The sequence below is a fragment of the Neofelis nebulosa genome, chromosome 7 (genome assembly GCF_028018385.1).
Source record: "Neofelis nebulosa isolate mNeoNeb1 chromosome 7, mNeoNeb1.pri, whole genome shotgun sequence".
NCBI classification, from domain to species: domain Eukaryota; kingdom Metazoa; phylum Chordata; class Mammalia; order Carnivora; family Felidae; genus Neofelis; species Neofelis nebulosa.
Genome location: NC_080788.1, coordinates 54,458,577 through 54,482,887, shown reverse-complemented (window position 1 = coordinate 54,482,887; position 24,311 = coordinate 54,458,577). Strand labels below are relative to the sequence as shown.

At 45.8% G+C, this 24,311-nt stretch overlaps 1 protein-coding gene and 1 non-coding gene across 4 annotated transcripts; one reads left to right on the top strand and one right to left on the bottom strand.

The window, feature by feature from the left end:
* Positions 1 to 725: 725 nt before the first annotated feature.
* On the bottom strand, positions 726 to 23,901 carry HDC (histidine decarboxylase). Of its 3 annotated transcripts, none has more exons than XM_058737759.1 (12): positions 23,531 to 23,901; positions 20,614 to 20,786; positions 16,357 to 16,470; positions 15,299 to 15,421; positions 12,611 to 12,745; positions 12,203 to 12,346; positions 11,679 to 11,745; positions 10,687 to 10,849; positions 10,506 to 10,596; positions 6,705 to 6,803; positions 2,372 to 2,473; positions 726 to 2,239 (listed from the first exon to the last, which is right to left on the bottom strand). In XM_058737759.1, exons 2-12 carry the CDS (start codon positions 20,776 to 20,778, stop codon positions 1,496 to 1,498), a joined length of 1,947 nt encoding a protein of 648 aa, XP_058593742.1. In that variant the 5' UTR covers positions 20,779 to 20,786; positions 23,531 to 23,901; the 3' UTR covers positions 726 to 1,495. The 3 variants fall into 3 exon arrangements, with proteins under 3 accessions (XP_058593742.1, XP_058593741.1, XP_058593743.1); XM_058737758.1 differs by lacking the exon at positions 23,531 to 23,901 and adding an exon at positions 22,968 to 23,446; XM_058737760.1 differs by lacking the exons at positions 6,705 to 6,803; positions 23,531 to 23,901 and adding an exon at positions 22,968 to 23,446.
* Positions 23,726 to 23,840, top strand: LOC131518312 (U5 spliceosomal RNA). The gene has a single exon (XR_009265003.1). It is a non-coding gene; the product is annotated as a U5 spliceosomal RNA (small nuclear RNA).
* Positions 23,902 to 24,311: the final 410 nt, after the last annotated feature.

Sequence of the window (24,311 nt, the reverse complement as noted above, 5' to 3'; positions counted from 1 at the left end):
ACTATAAAAATGAATAAGATTAACCAAGTGCAGTGACCTACCTAACAGATGATTTGTTAATGTGTTACTCATTTGCACATCCACTCAATAGGCATTTAGTGGGTGCCTGCTCTGGACCAAGAGATGAGATGAGCACTAGCGTGATAGAGTTTTCCAAGCCTCTATTTAGGAAGTCAGGTCAGACCTTCAAGAAAAGCTGACTAGAATGATCACTGGAAGGAAATGTCAACATGAAACTGCGCTCTTGATAAAGACTATCTCCTTGACCAGACTCCTGCCAGGTTCCTCCAAGCCATCTTGTCGACCGTGGCCACAAGGCCAAGATGGGCCTCTGTCTCCCAGCCTCTGTGGGAGGGTAGGAGTCTAACTTCAATGCATACCAGTTAGCAAACCCAGATGGATTTCACATGAACCAATGCTGTCTTCTTGCCTTTTGTCATTTTTCAGTTCCCTGACTCTACCAAGTCCCTACTTGCCTCCTTCTCTACCCCTCATTCTCCCTTTAAAATGCCCAGTCACCTCTGTATAAATCAAAGTTGAGTCCAGTTTATCTTGGACTCTTTTCCCTATTGCAATAGCATATTACTGATTAAAATCTGTCCTTACCACTTTAACTAGTATCCAGCTTTGTTTGTTTACCATTTATGCTGTTAAAATAACCAATTTCAGAGCTATCTCGTATGGAAAGAAAATGGTTCTTGGCATATAAATTAACCATAGTCAGGTTGCCTGTGAGCACAACTTTTATTTGACTACAGCGTCCAGAAGAAGAGAAAATGTACAAATTCCAAACCTACAGAGGGAACATTTAAATGTACTGAAGGACCGGGGGCCTGCTAGACTGGGAGCTTCTGATCAAGTACAAGCCTGAACAGCACAGTATGGTGGAAATGGCATGGGCATTATTGAAGACAAGGAGACCTGGCTTTCCCCACTTACAAGCTTTTGTGACCCAGAGCCTTAGTTTCCTCATTTGTCAACTGGAAGTCACAGTGCCTGACTCAAACTGCCTGCCTTCTTCATACCAAGGGCTCCTCCAAAGTCATTTTTTCACAGTTAAATCCAAATCTTTAGCATCCTGCAAAGTAGAATCCATTAAGTACATGCATTTAGGCTCCAGGATAATCTCTTATTAACTAATCAATGTTTCAATGGTCAATTAAGTCACACAGGATACTTTTTTTAAAGACAAGTACAATTTATTTCTATGTTATATTTCATATCACAAGCTGAACCACAGAAGCTGCCTGTCAGTACACTACCTTGGGTCCTTTCTCTCTGACCAGACTGCTAGAACATTCTGTACCATGCTGGCTTAAACTCCCCATTTGTATCCTGTTGTGGGTCATGAAACTCTGTGCGAATCTGATAAAATTATAGGCTCTGTTAAGAAGAATGCACATACACATTATAAGCACACAAATTCAGCACACAATTTTGAGGAGTGCAGAGACTCCCTGAAACACATTCTTGGGTTCTGGCCGAAAACCCTGATCTAAACCATTGCCTGCAGAGGGCAACAGGGCAACTGGAGCCCACACTGAGAACTGCATTCGGGAAAGCTGGGGACACTGTAAAACTTGATTAGTTTTTTGAAGGCACTTTTCTTTAGCATCATCATTTCTTCTGGAAACCTAGAGAAGATTCTGGCCCTAGAAGAGCCCTTCACAGAGCCATCTGTGGGCAGTGGCTTCTGAGCACTCATAGGCATGCTGTTGCAACTGAAGGAACGCACTGCCCTCTTCTTATTTTGCACGGACAAATAATTGAACAGGAAGGAGGACAGCTTGTGCTTGGTGACATCCGGGGCCTCTTCTGAAAAGCAGTCGTCATCAAGTGGGTCCAGCGGGGTTTCAAGATGGCAGCTGTCTTCCTTTCTCACAGGACTGGCTTCCACATGCTGAGGCTGCTTGATGATCTTCCTGGCCTGGGCTGGGTCATATCCGGCCCCATTGACAGACTGAAGGGACATCCCATTGGCCAAGGCTCTGGGTCCCATGGTTTGGCAGATGAGGTTCCCAACCTGAGGGCTAGGTTGGGAAGTACAGTGCTGACTCATGATAAGAGTGGCAGCATCTCGAATGAGATTCCAGTCTCTCAGGATGTCATCTCTGGTGGTGAACTGGGATGTCACAGTGAAACGAATAATCAGTTTGTCCTGGATAGTGGCCGGAATGAGGAAGAGACGACCATCTCTAGCTAATTCCTTTAATACACTTTCTGTGAGACAATTAGGACCCTGTTTGAAAAATAAAGAGAAGTGAAGTCTATATTACATCCCCAATAAGCATCCCCAGAAGCCCAGCATTTATATTTCCAAGAGGCTAACCAGCCAATACTATTAATCATAAGCCATAGAAGATGGCATTACCTTTAGACGAAAAACCACCAGGCCAAGGTGCCTCTTGGCAGGAATTTCAAAGAAAGGGTCATTTCTGACCAGAGATTCAAAATATTTTGCCATTTCAGTTCCCTAGAAGTGTAAGTAGAGAACAGAGTTTAATAATCAGACAAGGGACAGTTCCGCATAAACTTTCATTCTGCTAAATGGGTTTACACCAGTGACACCTTTGAACTGAAGAGTTCTGAAAGTCTTCTGCCTGAGTTTCTTCTCCATTTGATTTTGTTCATAGTCCAAGCCAGAAAACCTCCAATGGCTCCCTATTACTTGTCACATCAGATTCATCTCAAGAAATCACTTCTGAGGGCTCTTTTTCAACTTGCCCCCAGAACAAGAAGGCATCAATGCAATCTGGCCTCATATCTTGGTTTCACAGCTTTTTGACTGGTTGAGGTGGCAAGCGAGGGCAAAAACCCAACCTATTCTCTGCATTCCCAGCCACGTACCTCGTGTACTAGCTGCATCTGCCCAAACGAAGACATCCTTGTTTTTACGGTATGTAGAGGCACCATGGGGCTGTCAACAGCTGTGCCCTCACCCTAAGCCTACATCTTTCCCTCACCTCTCAAACCTTTTCAAATCTTATACCTCAAATGCTATTTCATTTCCCCCACTTTTTTTTTTTATATTACACAGGGTACATATTTTTACATATCCTCCCCACATACGTCACAGAAAACTGAACCAGTTTATCAAGTATAGAATTTCTATTTGAGATGATGGAAGAAGTTCTAGAAATAGTAATGATGGTTGCACACGTTGTGTGTGTACTTAATGTTACTGAATTGTACACTTAAAAATGGTTAAAGTGAAATTTTTATGTTATGTATATTTTACCACAGTAAAAAAATGGAAAGCTTTGTACCATATTAACCTTTCATTGAAGTTTATGTCATTTTTTTTTAAGTTTCCTTTTTTTTTTTTAACCTAGGATTATTAACCAAACAAAGGCAGGTCTTAACTTTTCTTTCATTTTAAAAAAATTTCTTCAAGCATCCGGAAGGATCTCAATAAAATATTTGCTAAGTAATTGCTATCACCTGGTTCTCATTGAATCACCTGGTTTTCGGACTTGATACTTGATTTCAAGAGAACTCAAAAAATTCAGCTAAGCTCTTGTTTGACCACGTTGAAGCAAGTTGCTGCAAACCTCATCCAGACCCCTTTCTTTCTGGGAGAGACCACTGTGTAGTCTATTTAAAATGGTCTCCAATCAGGGGCGCCTGGGTGGCGCAGTCGGTTAAGCGTCCGACTTCAGCCAGGTCACGATCTTGCGGTCTGTGAGTTCGAGCCCCGCGTCAGGCTCTGGGCTGATGGCTCGGAGCCTGGAGCCTGTTTCCGATTCTGTGTCTCCCTCTCTCTCTGCCCCTCCCCCGTTCATGCTCTGTCTCTCTCTGTCCCAAAAATAAATAAAAAACGTTGAAAAAAAAATTTTTTTTAAATAAATAAATAAATAAAATGGTCTCCAATCACTGCCCAAGAACTTTTCATTTTCAAGTCCTAAAGCTCTGAGAGAAGGCACCCTTCTAAATGTTTTCTAACTATTTTATACTTTGGCAATTCATGTTCTAATTTCGCCAGGATTCTCCCCATATCTCCTTCCCCTCCAGGCCAACTTCCACGAACCACCTGCCTTACCAATTTTGATCTTTCCAAGTAAATGTTTCTTAACTCTACATGAGTACCATTAAGACATCTCAGGTACAGACCTAGAGTCAGGCTAGGTAAGAACCATGAAGCTGACACTTTTGAGTAAAGAGACCCAGAAGTCATCTTTGTCCAACCTCTTCATTTTCCTAGGAGGGGCTGAGAGAAAGTGACTTCCCCAAGGTACAAGTGGCAGAATGCAGGTCTCCTGGTCACCAAGCACATGCTCCTCCCACCATGCTCTGCTGCTTCCTACAACATAAGCTGTTTGCAACAAGGTAGAAACAGGGGCCAAGGGAAAAGGGAAACCACACAGCATCCCTGCCACCAGAAACCACCTTTATGGACGAATAAAAAAACTGCTGCTCCCAGTGCCCTGAACCACTCTAGGTCAAGGGTGGGCAAACTATAGTCCCAGGCCAAATACAGCATCCCCCAACCTGTTTTTGTAAATAAAGTTTTGCTGAAACATAGCCATGCCCCTTTGTTTATGTATTGTCTATGGTGGCTTTTGGGCTAAAATGGCAGAGTTGAGTAGTTGCAACAGAAATAGTATGGCCTACAAGGCCAAAAATATTTAGTGTCTGTCTTTTACAGAAAAAGTTTACTAATCCCAATTCTAGGTGACAGTAAATGATTGGTGATGATGATGATGATGATGACAATGATCTGTTGTCATTAGAAGAAGGGGGAAATGGAGGAGGAAGGGAGAGAAGGAAGAGGAAGTAGGAGAAGGAGGAGGAAGGGAAGAAAAAAATATTCATCGACTGTTAGCTGAGCATTAGGCCCTGTACTATAAATAAGGTCTGTATATGTATTATCTCATTTAATCATCACCATAAACCACTGAGAGAGGTATTACCATTTCCCATTTTATAAATTAGAAAGCCAAACACAGAAAGTTTAAGTAAATTGTCTAAGATCACCAAATAGTAGGTAAAACTAAAACACCAAACCCAGATTCCATTTTCTAAAGCATTACTGTATTACAGAGGGATACACAACTTGGTTTTCTATAACCTTCAAGAGCTCACATAGTAGAAGATAGCCCAAAATTGTGAAGAGAGAAGGCCTTCCACTCTTGAGCAGGGCAGTATGGGGCCAGTCTGGGTGACCACCCCAAGCATTGTTGTAAGAATCTAATAAAACACTATAAGGTATTTTTAAAATTTAAGATGCTATGCAAGTCATAATTGTGAGCACAGTCAAGTTGAAGAAATAAAATTAACTCACATCAAACAACTCTGTTTTAGTTCCACCTCTTACTGTTGTGGGACATTGGTAACCTTTGAGCCCAGTTTTGTTAAGTGCGCTTGAATAGGTGATCTTAGGAATGACAAGGAAGCAGTGACTGGGACAGATGGAATAGTCAGGAAAGCTCCTGGGAGAAATGGAACCTAAACCATTAATAACATACGGAGAAGAGAGAGCAGTCCAGGAGGGCAAAGTGAAGGTGAAGGTGCAGAGGCAGACTGAGGATACAGCTGAAATGGGTCATTGAGAAGCCTGAGCTAAAATAAAGGCTGATAACCAGGTCTTTGAAAGCCAGGCCTAGGAGTGTGGGGAAGCTGATGGGAATTCAGAGCTTTGACTTGTAAGAGGAGCATCAGGGGAGTTGACCAGCACCTACACATTGAATACCCAGTCCTAAGAGTTTTCCTGATGCCTTGTAACCTCCACCATCTTCATTCCTCAGCCACTACCTCCAATCATGGGTCTGAGGATTTAGAGTACAAAGGGCCTAACATCCCTCAATATCCTAGGTGACAGTCACTCATTGATAAATGTCCAGTTGACAAATACCTTGACGTTTATTACAAATGTAAAATTACCAACACTAAGCCAGTCTTTGTTACTGCTTCAAACATCTTATTTGGTTTTGTGTTTACTTAATGAAAACGGAATTCCTAAAGGAAAGGTAGGTGGACAGAGTAATAAAGGACAATGTCTTTGGATTTATCTAATGCCATGGCTTTTACCAATGGCTTTGTCTTACTCATAGGCACTCAGAGAAATGAGAGAAAAACACTGCTGGCCAAAGTTCTCAGTGAAGTCCCACCCCTTTCATGAAGAATATGACAGAGAGACAATGCCTGTCTCACCTCTGGGTCTTGTTTCTAGCGCAATGATTTTTTTGTTGCTGTTGTCGAATTGAGTCAAAATAAATTGTACCAAATAGACTTTCAGTAAATACCTACTGACACGATGAGAGATGTTTGTTCCAGACTTGGTAGGTCTACCTCTCACAGCCAGAAGAGCCATGTCTCAGGTGTAACCATAATAGGGACTCAAATTTTCAGACTGCTGTGATAATCGGAAAATTCTTAAAAGGATATACTCCTACCGTAGACACACTAGCTGCCCTGTGATTTATTTTCTCTTTCTCTCTCTGCAAACCAGGCACTGGGAGCATCACTCCCAGGTGCTTGATGATAGCAGAAGGAATAATGAGACACTTATTCAAGGGGACAGACAGCAGATAGCCCTTGGTGTCATGTTCTGCTCAGTGTCCCTCTAACTAACAAAGAAATGGCTACCCTAAATAATCAAGTCCCAGGAGTCCAAGAACAGGCTCAGACACCTGAGCCAACACCACAGGTCCTCTGGGCAGAAACCAGCCTTCCTCCCCATGAGGACACATAGCAAGACTACATACATGTCTGACGTGTGCTTGAAGATTCTTCACCCCAAAGGACCGAATCACGAACCAGAGTTTAATAGAGCGAAACCGCCGGCTCAGGGGGATCTGCCAGTGCTAGAACAAAGGAACACAGTGCTCATGGTTAGAGGCAAGGGCACTGCTCCCTCATGCACTCCTCAGCTTTATCATCCCCTGCCTGCCCAGACCTCCAGGGACAGAAAGTGTCACCATGACTCCCAAAGCTGTTGCTAAGGAGAAGCTAAGGCAAATTATCCCAAGGCTGCCCTGTCATGTGACCAAGTCATGGTGAAAGCGGCCAGTAGTTACCCTTGTCCAAGAGCAGGACAAGTGGAAACCAAGTCCATGGCCCTGAACAAAGGAGAAGGCAGGAAAAGAACCAATGCAAAGAGCCTCGCAGGAAGTTGTCAGCAAGTGTTGGCTTTTTAGATGATAAAAACGTGAGCTACAAATCACAGCAGGATTTCTGCCTAGGACCAAGATAATCAGTATTTAACCTCTCTGTCTTGTCCTGACTTCATCCTGTGACACCCCTGTGCCCACAAGAGGCATCACTCCAGCTTTCAGATTTGAAATGAACATCCACATCTCGGCCTCTGTTTAACCAAAATTGACCCTTTGTTCCTGGTGACCAATTCAACAGAGCTCAAAGTTCAAGGTTCGGGGGGCACCATAGATCTAAACATTACCAAACCAATTTCAAACTGATTTCGCAGATCTGAAAACAGACCAATGGGTTTGGAAAACATTGGAAGTTAACCTGATGAGTAAGGTGGCTTCTAATGACCTCTTCCTCCGATGGTCAGAAAGTAAATGTCCGAATGCTTCACCATAATTTCTGTTGACTAAAAATAAATATTTGTCCCACTGAGTATTTATCTACTCATCCACAGGATTGCCAAATCCTCAAAACTGTACTCACCTTCACCGTTCACCCTTATTTCCTGACCCGGCACGCTCCCTTTGGGGACATTCCCCCTTTGTTGATGGACAAGGTTCTCCTACATCAAATACTAAGCCTTTTGTTTTTTAAGCAAAACATTCTAGTGGTGAGGACTGGCTTGGGGACTCATTCACCAGAAAAGGGCATCAAAACCTGGACACAGGACAAAATTTCTGTGACAGAGAAAGCAGTCAACTCTACCCCTTGTTAGATAAACACTCTAGGAGAATAATGAATGGATAATAGGAGCCTTCTCTAAAAATATGGTTTCTCAAATTGTTATGGCCAATTGACTGCTTTATCTCACCAGCAAATTAAAATGAGAGGCAGAGGGGCGCCTAGATGTCTCCATTGGTTGAGCATCCAACTTCGGCTCAGGTCAGGATCTCCCAGTTCTTGGGTTCGAGACCCGCGTCGGGCTCTGTGCTGACAGAGCTTTGGATTCTGTGTGTCTCCCTCTCTACCTCTCCCCCATTCACGTTCTGTCTCTCAAAAATAAATAAATATTAAAATAATAATAATTTTTAATGAGAGGCAGAGATTATTTTTTATTTCTTCATACTCTTTCGTATACCTGGTTTTTCCTCTGGCCATTATTCCAAACCCAATCCATGCTGACCCAGCAGGGTGGTTCTAGCTGATACTTTCTGTTAGAGCAGGAAATTTGGACTTACAAAGAATGACATGGATCTTCTTGAACTCGAGACATCCCCAAGCCTCCTCTGTGTCCTTGCAAGGTTTTGCAGGTCTCCCCTGCCAAAGGAAGATAATGCCCCATCCACTAGTGGGAGCTGGATGTCAGAAAATCTAGCCCTAATTTTAGGTGGTGCCAGGGCCTAAGGATGAAGTCCCTAAGTCTTCTCTCCCAGGAAGGTGCTCTGTTTCTGGCTTATCTCAAACATGGCTGGCCTTCAATTTAAAGCTACAGCAACCTGAGTGAAAAGGAGTTTGGGTCAGAACAGCAGTGAAGACTCCCAGGATCACAACAAACAGAAGCTTCAATTTTCTAGGACTTTCTTTGAGACTTGAAAATTAAATCCATACAGTTAGAGGTGGGGGAAGGAAAAGGATACAGCAGTACCTTCTGGATGTAGAAATATAAATAATAAGGCTAAGAAATATAAATAACCAGTGCTAAAAAAAGTTTAATTCAATATTTTTATAAGTTATCTGGAAGAGAGAGAGCACCATTAAATCTCCAAACTGATGGGAATGAACCACAGGAACATCTTGAGATACTGGTGTGAACAAACAGACAAAACAAAACAAAAAAAGGAACACGAGATCCAAAGTGGGCCAAGGTAAGATAATACTCTACAATTATGATCCAAATTCACTTATAGGAGGATGGGCACCATTTCACACTCAAGAAAGAAACAACTTAGAATTACCCTTAAAGATACGTGCCCCTTAGGATGCTGGGGGAAAAAAAATTTGTTAATTAAAATTTTCTGAAAACCTACCAGACAGGGCAATGGAGATGAAAGAACCATTATTTGTCTATTTTTATCAACTTCTACAGAGTCTGTAAGCTTACTACCTGCGATGGCAATCAACAGTCTCAAAAATCTAAAGGAAGTGTAAACTGGCCTGAAGGAGAATAACCAATAAAAATCAAGAGATGACAGAGCTATTAATTTAGGACTAAATGGGCAAGACATCTCAGCTGCCCAAGGAGACAAGACAGAACCATCTCTTTACAAACTAAATCTCACAGACATCAGGCATTGCTCTCTCCGCCTCACTGCATTAATTCATTTAATCCTCACAACAAGCCTAAGAAGCCAATATTATCATCATCCTCATTTTACAGATAAGGAAACCCAGAGAGAGAAGTTAAGTCATTTGACTAAGGCCACACAAGTTAACAAATGGAGGAACAAGGAGGAATAAGGAGGAACACAGGCCATCACCCTTTAGCACCTAAATGCTTAACCATTTTGCTATAGCAAATCTCTACAGCTTAAGAGTTTTTAGGAATATTAGCCCTACCGTTTATTGAGCATTTGGCACGTTCCCAGTACTGTGTTAAGTGATCTACATGTACATTCCCATTTCAGCCTCATAATACCGTATCAAATCCGTGCCAGTGTGCCCTTTTTACAGATGAGGAAGCCACAGCTCAGAGAGGGCCGTTAAGTTTCTCAAAGGCCCACTGCTGGCATGGCATTTCAAACCAAGCTCATCTCTCTCTGCTCTGCTGCCTCCCGTTGGCCACGGATATATAACTGGTTTACATCTCTGTCTTCCCTACAATTAAAGGAAAGGCTTGTCTTCAAACTGAGGAGTAAATCTGAAAAGATTGTTTCCACAAGAGTCAGTACAGGCTGAAACTGTGGGCAGGTTCAAGAAACCGAGCAAGTTGGGATGGCCAGGACTGCTCAGAGGCATCCAGAAGCTCAAGAAGTTTGGTCCCTGTGCCCCATCACCTCCCATGGAGCCTCCCACCTTTTCTCTGAGGGGACAAGAGATAAAAACGATTTAAGCAAGGATCCTCTTTCCCTACCCAAGGAAACTCTCCACCCTTCCCCGATGCTGGGCAGAAAAGATTATCCAAGATGGAGACAGAAGGGAACTGATCCACTCATGATAGAAAAGACATTTCTGGGAATTAAGGAATGCCACACATACTCAAGAAATGTGCATACTGCCTCAGAGGTTGGTCTCATTTTCTAGGCTTTTTAACTATTTTCTGGGTTTCATTGCATATACTTAGAAACCAAAGGCATACAGCAGTATATTAGGGGATGGGCTCACAGTGTGCTAATTTCAGATAGGAGCCAACATAAAAAAGACCCTCTGGGGCCAGGTGCAGCCAGTTTCCATCTCAGAGGCCACCATTCCTGGCCACTCACCATGAAGTCAGTGGCCATGCCCGAGTTGGCATGCCTGAGGTAGATGGGGTTCACGCTGAAGGTCTGCTGCAGCTTGTACTTGTCCTTGACCCTGTGGGTTTCCAAATGGGATTAGTGGCTGAGGCCTCTGCAGAGGAAGGAAGGCTTGCCCATGGGCTAGAAGCTTGGCTGTCACACTCACCAGAACCCAGTACAGTCAAAGTGCACCATCATCCACTTGGAAGGATTAAAGGTGAAGGAATCGGCATACTCGATGCCCTTCAGAAACCCCCGGAACTCGGGGCACAGGAAGGCAGTGCCTGCGTAGGCAGCATCGATGTGGAGCCACAGCCCCTCACTGGCACCTGGAGAAGCAAATGTCACCCGGCTGGGAGGCAGGACTGGGGGTGGGAGTTGGGGTTGCCACCAGCCAGCTCAAAGGCATCTCTCTCCCTGTGCAGTGGCTGGTGGGCTTCAAGAGAAGAGAAGAAGGGATGGTTCACTATGGCTGGAGGATGTGGAGATGGGAGCAGGGGGGCACATCAATGGGAGTGGAGCCTTCTAAAGGGAAAGTCCACAGAGCCATACCTGGCCTTTCTTTCTAACTGGCCAGAGGGTTGACATCTTCTTGGCATCAACCTAGAAGTTCCTGGCACAGAAACTAACTTCCCACCAGCCCAAATGTTAACGCATCTAACACCAACTTTAGAGAGGGGACGTCTCTCTTTCCTAGTGGATTTCTTGCTTGGGGACTTTAAACAATCTGCTTTGGGTCTCTTCTCTGCCTTTATCTTCTCCTATGGCTTCCCCTAGCCTACCATTTTCCTTTCCTTAGCCTAGAAGAGAAAATATTTCACTGTGCCTCATTTACCCTGGGTTTTGCATATAGTTTACTTTGAGTAGATTTCAGCATACAACTGAGAGGGCAAGAAAACCTGGAGACCTCCCAGTGTTGTCTCCTGACAGGATGCAGGGCAGGGGTCGAGGGGCGGCTCTCTAACCCCTCGCCCACCACTGGGAAAAGCTGTGACCTGACTGCCTAGGAGAAGGCATTTGTAAGCTGTGGTGGCTCTTCTTACTCTCTCTGCAATGACCAAGGAGGATCATTCCACAGAGCTAGTTTTGGGTTCTTGCTCTAGGGAACATTCTGAAGTTCATTACTTGTTTTCCTAGCCAGACAGGGCAGACACTTACAGATGGGGCCCAGCTCTGACAGGCAGTCAAATGCACAGACCCCTGTGGTCCCCAGCGTTGCACACACCTGAAGGAAAATAAAGGAAGTCAACATGGGAGGGTGGGCTTGTGTGACACATTTGGCCTGAAACAAAGATTCTAACCACAGGTATTCTCTACCCCACCCATCCCACCTCAACAGTATGTATTTCACATTACACTTTACCAAGACCCACAGTGAGAAATATATTTTATAAAGCAATCTAGTACATATATATGTGTGTATTTGAAATAAAAGTCTCACCAAACAATACATAGTCTGGCTACAGATAGTCTCTATTCTACTTATTTTTTCTTATGCGGGTTATGATCCACAGAATTTATTTCCTAACACACCAACAAACAATAACTCATAATTTGTAAAACATTGTATTTGACAACATCTCTGTTTTTCTTTGCAGCAGGTTACTTGCCTGAATTCTGCCCATACTCCTTCCTCACCTCCAGGTTCTAAAATTCTAAGCTCAGAACACATTCTGACTTACAAAGACAGGCACCAAGCCCCTCTCCTTGTCCTCTTTGATGGCTTTCTGAAGAGCTTCCCCTCGGAGTGAGAAGTTGTCATCCACAGGCAGAAATTTCATCTTCACAAGAGAAATCAAACCAGCTTTTTCTACTGATGAGTGAGCCTAGGACCATGGACACCTGTTAGCAGTGTCATCCTGGGATGAGCAGCCCCCTGGCCCCCCGCCAAAAAACATACTGCTGAAGCCAGACTAAAGAAATCAAAACTAACATTTGTGTGTCTTCCCCTTCGGTTCCTGGAGATTACCTCCAAGGCCTTCACTGCCCTGAGCTCCAGCATACTCATGTCTAGAAAAAAATTACTCAAGAGCTAAGACTCCAGAAGCCAAGCCCTAACCCCAAGGTTTGGCCTGTATTGGGCAACTCACCTGGTCAGAGGCATAGGCAATGAGCCGGGCGTTCAGGGAGGACTCGTCTGCCCCAGGTTCAGAAGCTTTCATTTCTAGGATTTTGTTCTTCCTTGCTGCCAGCAAGGCAATCAAGGTGGACTCACTGACTGTGCTCTGTAGTGGAAAAAGGATTACCAGTGGCAGCCTCTCCTTGAGTTCTCTAGGCATATTCCCCAGGCTTCTAGGTGTGGTGTGGTGGTGGTGGTGGGGTGTGTGTGTGTGTGTGTGTGTGTGTGTGTGATAGCCATTCCTAAGAAGGGTCTCCTGCCAAAGGGGCTGTCCTTCCTCCTGACTCTCAGGCCTATTCCACATTGTCCCTTCACAACACCTTGTGCACTCCTGGGACACCTCCCTCTCCTCTCATTTTCTAGGGAGGTAATGAAAGCACATTTTCACCTAATACCAACCTCTTTATTCAGAGGCCACAGAGACCAACAGGAGAATGTTCGGCCTCAGCTAGGTACAAATTGCTTACAGATATGTTTGCTCCCCACTTAAAACTTGCTGAACATAAAGAACTTTCAGTTTCTTAGGAATGGCAACAGTTTGTTTCTAAAGGCATAATCCAGAGAGAGAGGTCCTGGCCTATGTGAGAGGCTAGTCACTTCAGCCTTGATTCTGTTGCCAATGGCTCTCGTGACCTTGGGTTAACATTGCCTCTCTGGAAGATTCTTTTCCACTTATAAAATGGAAAGCATCCCTCTGGCTGCCTCCCAGAGTGGGAGGATTGATCATCCAAATGAGGGTTGAATAGGATTTCATTCTGGCCACACAATTATGGGAATCCTGTGGGCCCCCTCAGCAACCTTACAGAAATCTTGGTTTCTCATCATTCATTCACTCAGTCTTTGGTGCCTTTGCTTCTTGAAATCTTGAGGTGACCGACATCTGATAGCTCCTTGTTAAAAAGCCTGGCAGACAGTGTCATGGGGAGTGGTAGAGATCAGATCCCATTAGATATTCAGTAACTGGAAATTACTCTGCAACAAGGAAGTCAGCAGAATAGTAATACTAATAATAATGCCACCTTCCGTCTACATTGCTATTCGTAGTTTACAAAACTTTCTGTGGTCCCTTCGGCTCCTCATAAAACCTCTCTGAGGTTATTGTGACTCCTGTCTACAGATGAGGATAGCAATGCTCAGAGATGTTACAGGACAGAATCAAGTTCACACGGCTGATGAATACAGGAGAAAGCAGAGTTTGTATTTAGACAGGCGGGGGGTCAAATCCTCACTCTTCTACTTATCAGCTGAGCAAGTGGGACAAGTTTTTAATCTCTCTGAGTTTCAGGGCTCTTATCTCAAAAATTAGCGATGATAGTATTTACCTATGGAGTTCTTGAGATAATTAAATGAAAAGCAAGATCGTGTACAGCAGACATTTAGCATGTCTCCCAGATAGAATACCTGAAGCTGTAACTATTTTTGCAAACAATACAGAAGGTCCACAACATGCAGTAATTTGTCTTCCTTGTGAGGATTTTAATCTTGCTGCAAGACTGGAGAGAGAGAGGGAGTCACTTAGCTAGCAAATGAGCCCAGCAACCTTTCTGGTTCTCAGCTCAGGGCACCATGGCTGGTTTTATTTTAAAGAAGAGCTCATTGAATGTCCATATCCACTCTGTGAGGAAAACATTATTGTTATTATTATTAATTATTATTATCATCTCTATCTTATAGAATATAAAAGCAGGAAAATTACATACTACAGTGGAATTTAAGAATCAGAATTCTCGGGGCATCTGGGTGGCTCAGTCGTTTCAGTGTCTGACTCTTGATTTTAGCTCAGGTCATGACCTCATGGTTCATGAGTTCAAGCCCTGCATCAGGCTCTGCGTTGATATTGTGGTACCTGCCTGGGATTCTCTCTCTCCCTCTCCCTCTGACCCTCCCCTGCTCATGTTCTCTGTCAGTCAATCTCTCTCTCTCTCTCTCTCTCTCTCTCAAAATAAATAAACATTAAAAATAGCTTTAAAGAAAAAAGAATCTGAGGGTTCTCAAAGGTCTCAGAACCAGGCCCTCCTGAATATCCAAGGTTTATAGATGCAAAAGAACCTAGCAATGTGCACGGTCTGTGGGAGGCACTCAGCAAGCTCCATTATGCTGATTGCTCTTGACAAAAAAAGAAATATTTGAGGAACTATCATCGACAGATATCCAAATGATAGGGTTATATGATAAAATAAATCGATTTATGTCATTAATTTTTCTTACTACCAAGGGTCTCCTGGACCCAGGAGGGAGGGAAAGAAGTTTCTACTTGCCTTTTTTTTTTTTTTTTTTTTTTCCCATTGGCCATAAGATGTTAAATAAGACAAGGAAGGGGAGTTGTCAGTTCATAAACTAGGAAACCTGAATCAAGCAATACTGGAAATGTGATAATGTGTTGATTTCTCAATCTTTTTCAAACGAAAATGAAAGGAAGTATGGAGGCGGCAGCAGTGTTAGTGGCGGAGGTGGCAGCCATGACAGTGGTGGCATCAGTGATACTGGCGGCAATCAGGACAGTGATGATGGTAAAGGCAAGAGCGGTGGCAGCAATAGTAGGGCAGTAGATGACATAGGGGAACCTCCATGGAGAACAGGAGAATTGCCTGGGCAAGGGTTCAGCTGATCTTTCACTACTCAGCACTCAAGCTGGGAGGAGCTTTGCCAATGGAGGCACCTGCAAGACGCCGCCTCCCTGACTGCCAGGTTGGTGATGCAGGAAGTGCTCTGGGAGTCCCAGCATTTTTGCCAGCCAGTCCATGACGTTCATCTCCAGCTCCGTGCATGCAGGGCTGGAAGCCTGAAAGAGGGAAAGCAACTTCATCCAGACAGCTCCAGGACACCAAATGCAACTCCACACCGGCCCCAGAAACACATCTGTCTCTGCCCTGGCCCTCCCCGGGTCCCTGCACTACCAGTGAGAACCTGACCTATCTTCCCCCTGGAGAAGGGGTCAATGTCAGTCCCTGGGCCCCATTCCCACCTCATCCTTTACCAAACCAAAAAGGGAAGAGAATGTAGGGCTTTGGATTGATGCCACCCTCAGTGAAGTGGAGTCTTTCCTAACTCCAAAGCTCTATGGAGAAACAGCCCTAAAAATGATTGCTTCCATTTGGCCTCCCTAGTGTCCCAAATATCCAGCCAAGCGGCTTTCTGAAGGCCAGGGACAAGTTCTAGGACTAAGAAAGAAAGCACTCCTTCCTGGAAAAGACATCAACACTCCCCCCTCACTCCTCTCAGCCTCCCCTCCCCACAACACACCCTTCAGGCTTAAAATATAAAGCTGTTCTAGGAGGCTTCTGGCACAGTTTAAAGCTGTTTGGTGCTTAGGGGGTTATTAAGGGAAGTCTGAGGCTATATCCCTCACCCCGCAAAGACAAGAACACAGGGAAAGTTGTACCCACAGGCACCAAAGTGCTTAGTTAGGATCACAAACCGTGGGAATAACCGGATCTCGGTCCAAATCTCATCTCTGCCTCTATGAGCTGTGTGAGCTTGGGGAGATAAGTTACTTAAGCCTCAATTTCTTCATCTACAAAATGGGTCACTATTCATGATTCCACAGGGTTAAAGGATAAGATGAGGTAATTTATATAGAGCTTAAGACCAAAGAATGTAGCCATTGTTAACATTTAACTCGGAACCCACTTCAGAGATCAGGACAAAACATGTCTGCCTCAGGATGTCACTTTCTGCCAGTTGCCACTGGTTAGAGCTACTGCCATCGTTACTCACCCAGGTGAATCCCAAGCAGTTGATGGCATCGGCCAGCATGTCTCCCAGCAGTGATGGCCACGAGGTAAGAGCCGGGTAGTAGGCGTGCATGTGGGGGCTCTGCCAGTGTACCACCTGGAGGCAGAGCACATACATGTGTGGCACCAGGAGGCTCATCTGGGAGGCTTTCCTCTACCAGACACCCTCTCTGGAAAGGGGAAGCACCCACTCTAGAGATGGGCTGACACTTTTAAGACAGTCCAGTAAATGACACAACTCCGTAAAAATAAAACAGACTCATGGTGTTCTTGCCACCCATATTCCTCATAGTCTAAGCTGCTTCCTCAGTGGAGCATTTGTGCAAAGACCAGAAGGGAATATGCAAAATGAAAACAGGTATAGTAATTAGGGTTGTGGATTCTGGATAGTGTGCACATTAGTCTCCAGTGCTTGTCCCCCATGCCACCCTGCCCGGTAATAAAGAGGAAGAGGAGACTATGAGCTCCAGAAGAATAGGCTACCTGCCTCATCCAGTTTCTTGTGAAAAAAACAAAAAAACACCCTTTGTTCTATGGACGCTGAGCTCCCTGGGCACACAGCTCCTGCAGAGGATCAGGATGCAGAGATTCAAAGCTGTCCTTAGCTTCCCAGTGGGGATGGTGAAAGGAGAGAAAAGGGCAGGGGAAGTGCCAGCCCAAGGGCATGGGACCCCCACCTCCAAGTTAACCCCTGAGCCCACAATCAGGTCGAAGAACCAGATGGAAGCAGGAGCCAGGTGGAAAGACAGGGCCCCACATTAGACTCATTGATTATCTAATCTGACTTCATCTCCCTGTTTTATGAACATGCCCTTTTCATTTCATGTTTTGAGCAATACTGTGTCCCCTGACAGGAAGACACTTCCCCTACTGACAGAACCTTCCAAAACCTATTAATTCTTAGAAAGGTACTGAATACCCATTTCCTCCACAAACCCTTCCCCAGTTTCCCAGCCCCCTTTGATCCTTTCCCTGAACCCATGGAACATTCTCATTCTAGATAGATGTTCCACCCTACTGAGAACTCATTAGTCAACATCTTAGTGTATCATCGAGCTATTTGGTATGCACAAATTCTTTTCATCCCTCACTAGGAAGGGTAGTGTCCTAGACAGTGCAGGTGGTAGGAGAAGCATATGATTAAAGTCCAAGGACACAGGTTTCAGTCTTTCCGTAGTCCCTAACCAGCTGTGTGAGTTTGTAGGTTTATTGTGAAGCTAAGGAGCTTAAGCTCCATGGCCCCATGTTTGCATGGGTCTTTTCCAAGAACCACACTTAATTTTATTTTCTTACAGGGGATCTCAAAATTTATACGTGATTCAGACCCCATAAAAACAAGATAGTCCTCTACACCTTTCTTGACCTCAGTTTCTCATCATAAAATAAATCTTGTTTCCTGGGGCTATCATGTGGATTGGTCTAGGAAGAAAATTGCCAAATGAAAAGCACTAATGTTCATGGTAAGTTAGTCATACGGTAATAGACACATCATTTATCCTGACTTGACTCAGATAATCAGACCTCTTCCTCCGATTTTTGCCAGACAAAATGCGTTCTACCTAACAATATCTCCCCCTTTCCATGCTTTATCTTGTTTAATCCTCACAAAACCCCTATGAGGTAAATTCTACCATTACCCCTGTTTTACAGATGAGAATGAGGGCTGGCTAGTGCGAAGCAGCATCCACATGATCACACCCACCTCACAGACACAGATAACCGTGCCAAGACAGAAATCCAAGGCTGTCTAACCCCACAGCCCAAGCTCCTAAGCAGGATGGTGTCCTGCCTTCTCCCACTGTGCTGCTTTCTCTCCCATATGAAGAGAAGAGGTTTTCCTTTCTTTCTTTTTTTTTTTAATGTTTATTTACTTATTTTGAGAGAGAGCACACAAGCATGCGCTCAAGCTGTGAAGGAGCAGAGAGAGAGGGAGAGACAGAGAGAATCCCTAGCAGGCTCCATGCTGTTGGCACAGAGCCCAACACAGGCCTCAAACCCACAAACCGTGAGATCCTGACCTGAGCGAAAATCAGGAGTTGGACGCTTAACCAACCGAGCCACCCAGGCGCCCCTAGTAGAGGAAGTTTTTCTAAAGCAGAAGGACAGTTATTGTTTGTGTCGCGGCATGGAGAGAAAAATCAATCCAGTCTTCAACGAGAGGCTGGTCAGAATGAGAAAGCAAAGGGCCAACTGCTTTCACGCCATCTCTCAGAGGCTGGTACGGCCTGTGAGATTAGATGGAAGACAGGGCCCTCATTATCAGTGTCCTTAGTGACGGTATTTTGGAAACCCCAGAGAAGGGCTTCCATCCCCTCGCCCTATCAAGAGCCAATTATCTGTCCTTGCAAGATAAATATGATAAGATAGGCTAGAGGAACACTTATCAAAAACAGGCAGACCTCTGGGTCCAGAAGTGAGTCTCTTTGACCACACACCCCCAGCAACTGCTGGAATTGCAATCAAACAAATCAGCTCACTTCCGCCTCTTCTGACAGTTGCTCTCAGTCTCACTACGAAACTACAGTTGGCCCCTCAGGAGATTACACTTTACAGAATGAAATCCATGAGATAATCTTATCAGGGAGCTAGCTTCCTTGGTAAAGCTTTACGATAGGGAAATTTTCAAAAGATGCTTATGAAATAGGCTGAGTGGTCAGACAGAGCTGTGTATTTGGCTTTGTACAAACTTGCCAACCAATACGTTTGTAGACACTTATTCTGAGTTTAAATAATTTAGCATCCCTGCCTCCAGGCACATTTCTGTCACATCTAAATCTCTTAGAGGATGATGGTTGTAAATCTCAAGTCAGCCTCAGAAAGTCTCTAGACACATGTGGTTCAGGGGCCCCTGGGTGGGTCAGTCTGTTAAACGTACAACTTCGGGTCAGGTCATGATCTCACGGTTCGTTGAGTTTGAGCCCCACACCAGGTTCTATGCTGACAGTCCAGAGCCAGCCCACTTCAGATCCTCTGTCTCCCAATCTCTTTGCCCCTCCTCCTGCACTCTCTCTTTCTCCCTCTCAAAAATAAACAAACATGGAAGGAAGGAAGGAAGGAAGGAAGGAAGGAAGGAAGGAAAGAAGGAAGCAAGGAAGGAAGGAAGGAAGGAAGGAAGGAAGGAAGGAAGGAAGGAAGGAAAAGACTAGACACGTGTGGTTCAGGACATCAGTGTCCCCAGCAAGCAGAGTGAGGACAGCCTGCTTGTTGGGGTGCTGCTGAAAGGCAGTGCCTGGGTGCACAGGCTCAGGCTGGAACACTCTGTCACACACTAGTAGGGATACTAGTACAGGAGAAAGAGCAGAGCTTTTGGACTACGACTGCCCTCGGCTAAAATCTTGGATCTGCCAGCCACGAATTCTGTAACTTTGAGAAAACAATGAATATCCCTGAGCCTCAGTTTCCTCATTTCTAAAACAGGGATTGTAGGATCACTGTGGGATAAAACAGGCTAGCCTGTAATGGGGCTCATCCAGTGTCTGGCATGTGGCACGGAGCTCAGTATAGGTAGCCCTTCTGTGGGAGGGGGACTGGTACACCTTAACACAAGCACCTTGGCACGGCTCCTCGCCCCTGGTGGTCAGGGATGGCTCACAACCCACAGAGGCGGGCTCCAGCTCAAGCACCAGCCAGCCTCTGTCTGTTTCCTGGCCCTGCCAGTGCTGTCACCAGCCTGTGCTCTTTGTCACTGGAAAGCTCCTTCCTACTCTTGAAAAGCACCTCAATCACGAGATCCCCCTTGGTAGGGAACGACACGGTTCCAGCCTCACTCAGCATCCTGGGCCTCCCTCCCTGACAGGGTGTCCTCTGAAGGTGTATTCTGGGCCTCCTTCCCTCCCTTCAGTGAGTCACAGCATTCTGTAGGAGAGTCCCTGGCTCTCCCAGCTGGGGCTTCAGGGACTGTCTCCAGCCTCCTCTCTCTGTCATGCTATCCACATCGGCCTTTCCCCTCAGACCCAATTTTCATTCTCATCTCATCCGATTAGATTTCCACACATCTGTCAGGCCAGGCCCTGGGGTGTCAGCCTCCTACCCAGCATACAGGTCAGCCCTCGCATCAGAAACCTAATTTCGGTCACAGTCCTGGCCCTCTACAGCCCACAGGTCAGGCTTGTGTGTTGGTGTACAAGGGGCAGGCATCCCAGGCTTACCCAAGGCAGGCCTCTCTTCAGGCCTACTCCCCCCCCCCCCCACCTCCTCTGCTCTAAAACCCAGAATCATCTTTGTGGCGACTATATCTCACCCCAGGCATGATGATTCGCTCAATATCCCCAAAGATGCTGTCCCAGCTGTCAGGTTCCTCGGGAGCACTGTCAGGCAGCTGGGCTCGCAAGTAACCAGGACGCACGTCTGGAGTCACCCGCCGCTCCCGCACGGTGCTCAGGTACTGGCAGATGTAATCCACCATCTCTTTTCCTACAAGGGGGGAGTAGAAACCAGCCTCATGTCCCCCGACTGGGCCCGGCCAATTCATGCCTGACCCCCTTGGCTCACAGCCAACAGACTTGGTGAAGACGGAGATGGGTTCATGGGCTGATGGGCAGAGGGTCTGATCCCCAGCATCAGCCTTGTCTTCAGAATTTAAGAAAATAAGTGAGCGTGGGGCACCTGGCTGGCTCAGTCAGCACAGTGTGTGACTTCTGATCTTGGGGTCGTGGGTTCAAGCCCCACATCAGGTGTGGAGATTACTTAAAATAATAATTTTTAAAAAGAGTGAAAAAATAAGTAAGGGGATGAATGAATGGTGGGGGGAGTGTGTGAGTGAACAAATGAAGAAGACGGAAAATCTTGAAGTGTAAAACTCTAGCACTGAAGTAAAACATTTTTTTCCTCCCTCTTCCATTATCTATACCAATCTTGATAGTCTCTCCTACCTTTCTTTTCTTCTCAAAAACAGAACATCTAATTAATTCACTACCTTGCAGGTTTAGTAGAAACTCTGTGGCTCTTTCTATCCAAAAATTGTTACACACACACACACACACACACATACACACACACACACCCTAAATTCCTATGCCATGTTCTGATCCAAGCTGAAAAATCTGCTTGCTCACTATTCCCATTGGACCAGTAATTCCTCACTTTTGGACTCATGGGCTTCTTTGAGAATGTGATGAAAACGGTGAGCTTGCACACACAAAAAATATGGTATGTAATTTCTGTGGTTCAGGGAATCCTGAAAGCACAACCACACCCAGACTGAGAACGGGGCACTAGCCTCAAGTCTTGGGGAAATGCAAAACCATGTCTTAATCACTCAACTTCTCTCCCTCTGTTTGCACCAATACCTCAATGCCTGGGGCATTTCTTAGATACTCAAAAAAAAAAAAATTGTCAAACATATGAACAAATAAATAAGGAAGAAAAAGAGTCAACTCAAATACTCTGGAGCCACTGTAAATTATTTCCTTTTTCTCCCAGACAGTGCCTCTGTCTCTTGCTCTAAGTCTCTCTCTCTCTCTCTCTGCTTCTCTCCCTTTCTGTGTCTGTCTCCCTCCCTCTGTCTCTCTCAACATCTAAAATTCCTCCTTAGTACTCTTTAAGCTTTTCTCTCCCTGAAAAAAATAAAACAGAGAAAAGGAGAGGGACCCCTATTTCTTGTCTCTGCACCAGCTCTGCAAAAATTCTCATGTGCAGGACCAGCTCCAGAAAAAACTGTGAAGGAGACAAAGTGGGATTTCGACACCCTCCTCTCTTCCCTTTGTGCTCTCCTCCAAACCGCCCACAGCTGATGCCTCTTGTGACTGTAGTGGCACCCCAGCAGAGCTCTGAGAGCACTAGACCTTGCCCGCCACTTGTCCAGGGGCGGGCGGAGATGTATTTGTATTCTCTGCACAGGATACATGTCTACGGGAACCTGCTGACGACTTTTGGGAAGCGATGGAGTAAGCCAGCGCGGGCAGACAGGTAGAGGCTGAGGTGAGTTACGTCTGGGGGGAGGAGAGAGAGGAAAAGTTGCATTTCACATGGGACAACAGCTTACAGCAAACACATTTTAGACGATATAACCTACCAGCGGGGATGAGGACAGAAAAAGCTACGGAGAGAAAAATGGTTAGCAGCTGTCCACTGCTCCCCTTAGCCAGCCACGCCTGAAAACGGGTTAACCATGGCTTCCTTCTCACCACACAAGGGCTCCAGACAGAGTAGCTGCTCACTAAACATTTAGGAAATGAGGGACTACATGAAAGAACAGTGCTGACACATCCACGCAGAGAGAAACGAATATAAAGAAAGGCTTTTGCAGCGACGACAGAATATTGGGGGAAATTTTTGTTGCCACTGCAGAATATGAATTCTTTTCCCCTTTCGCGGATCAGGAATCCGAACCCTGTGTCTGTGGGGCCCTGGACCAGAAAAGCGCGACACACGGGAGAGTGGACGGAGAGGCGAGTGGGCGTGTGAGGGGTAGGGGGAAAGCCAGGTTGAGAAAAGTTTTAATTTCCCATCCTGCATTCTTTCCTCAGGAAAAAGCTGCGCGGAAGCCAGCTCGCAGAGGGCACGTCTGATGCTCCAGTCAAATGACACCCCCAAAACCTAAGGGCGGACCACCAGCACCAGCTGCTGCAGGGCATCAGGGTGCCCGTCGCTCACCTCTCTGCCTGTACTCCTCGGGCTCCATCGTGTCCCTCGGGCTGCGGGCCGGCCGCGACTCCTTCTCACAGACAGACACGGAGGAGGTGGAGGATGGGCTCCTGGGCAGCCAGTGTGGGCCCTTTATTTAAAGTGTTCTTTCTTCCACCTTGGCTCCGCCCTTCAGAGGCCCTTCCTCTAGGCCTGATTAACTCCACCCCTCCTCCCCCCAGGGCTGGTCAAGAGATCCAGGATAAAAGGCGCTTCTAGATTAAACAGGCCACTTAGCAACCCAGGCCCTCGCGTCAGTCCCCGTCAGTTCTTTCCGCCCCTCCATTCCGACCACAGAGCCCCCGCCTGGGACACAGCACAGCCCGGTAACCCAGAACAAAGCCGAGGGGAGGCAGAATTAGCCGCACAAGTTATCCGTTATTTCTCCCGCTACTGCTTCTCTGTCAGCAGCGGGCAGGGAGGAACGGGCACCCCTCAGAAAGGCCGGCCGGCCGGCCACAGGGCGCTTGGGGACACGCAGATATATATTATCATCTCACGCGATGGGCTTTTTAAATTGCCACATAACACACTTACCGTTGCAGATGAGAAAACACAGAGAGGCAAAAAGAAAAGAAATGGAAGCCTCACCCAGACTTCATGGCTTTTAGCACTTGACAGGGTGCGTGCGTCTGCACGTGTGTGTGTGAAAGGGCAGGCCGCCTATGCCGCGAGGAGAACAGCGCCTCTCTCCGAGCTTACTTCTGAGGGAAAAGTGATCAGATGCACGCTCTGGTTTCTCTTCAGATAGCATAAATCTTTTGCCATTTCCTAAAGATTTCTGTGGAGAGGTAAAGATTGAAAGGTGATCAAATGCTGCGAAATTGCCACATAGGGGCGCCTGTCAGTTAAGCGTCGGACCTCGGCTGGGGTCATGATCTCACGGTTCTGTGAGTTGGTGAGTTCCAGTCCGGCGTTGGGCTCTGTGCCTGACAGCTCAATCTGGAGCCTGCCTGCTTCGGATTCTGTGTCTCCCTCTGTCTCTGCCCCTCCCCCGCTCATGTTTCTCTCTCTCTCTCTCTCTCTCTCAAAAAATGAATAAACATTTAAAAAAAATTGCCAAATAGAATAGACTTGTTTTGTTTTGTTTTGTTTTGTTTCCTGTCTTCATCTTTCTTGTCCTCTCGATGGTATTAGACAGATACTACTTCCTTGTCCTTGAGGCGCACAGTCTCTCTGGGCTTCCAGGAAACGGCTTGTCCCGCTCTCCCATCTACCTCTGTGCTGTCTGTCCCCTCCAATCAGGCTGTGGACGTTGGCACGCATACAGGTTTAAAGCTCGCATCAAATTTATACCATGAGGCCCTCCCAGTT

Excerpts from the sequence above, each read along its gene's own strand:
- HDC (XM_058737758.1), bottom strand. The coding sequence starts at position 22,995 with ATGGAGCCCGAGGAGTACAGGCAGAGAG. Across the intron at positions 20,787-22,967 it reads CGAGGAGTACAGGCAGAGAG|GAAAAGAGATGGTGGATTAC; the intron begins GTGAGCGACGGG and ends CCCCCCTTGTAG. Across the intron at positions 2,240-2,371 it reads TGGTGGTTTTTCGTCTAAAG|GGTCCTAATTGTCTCACAGA; the intron begins GTAATGCCATCT and ends TTTTTCAAACAG.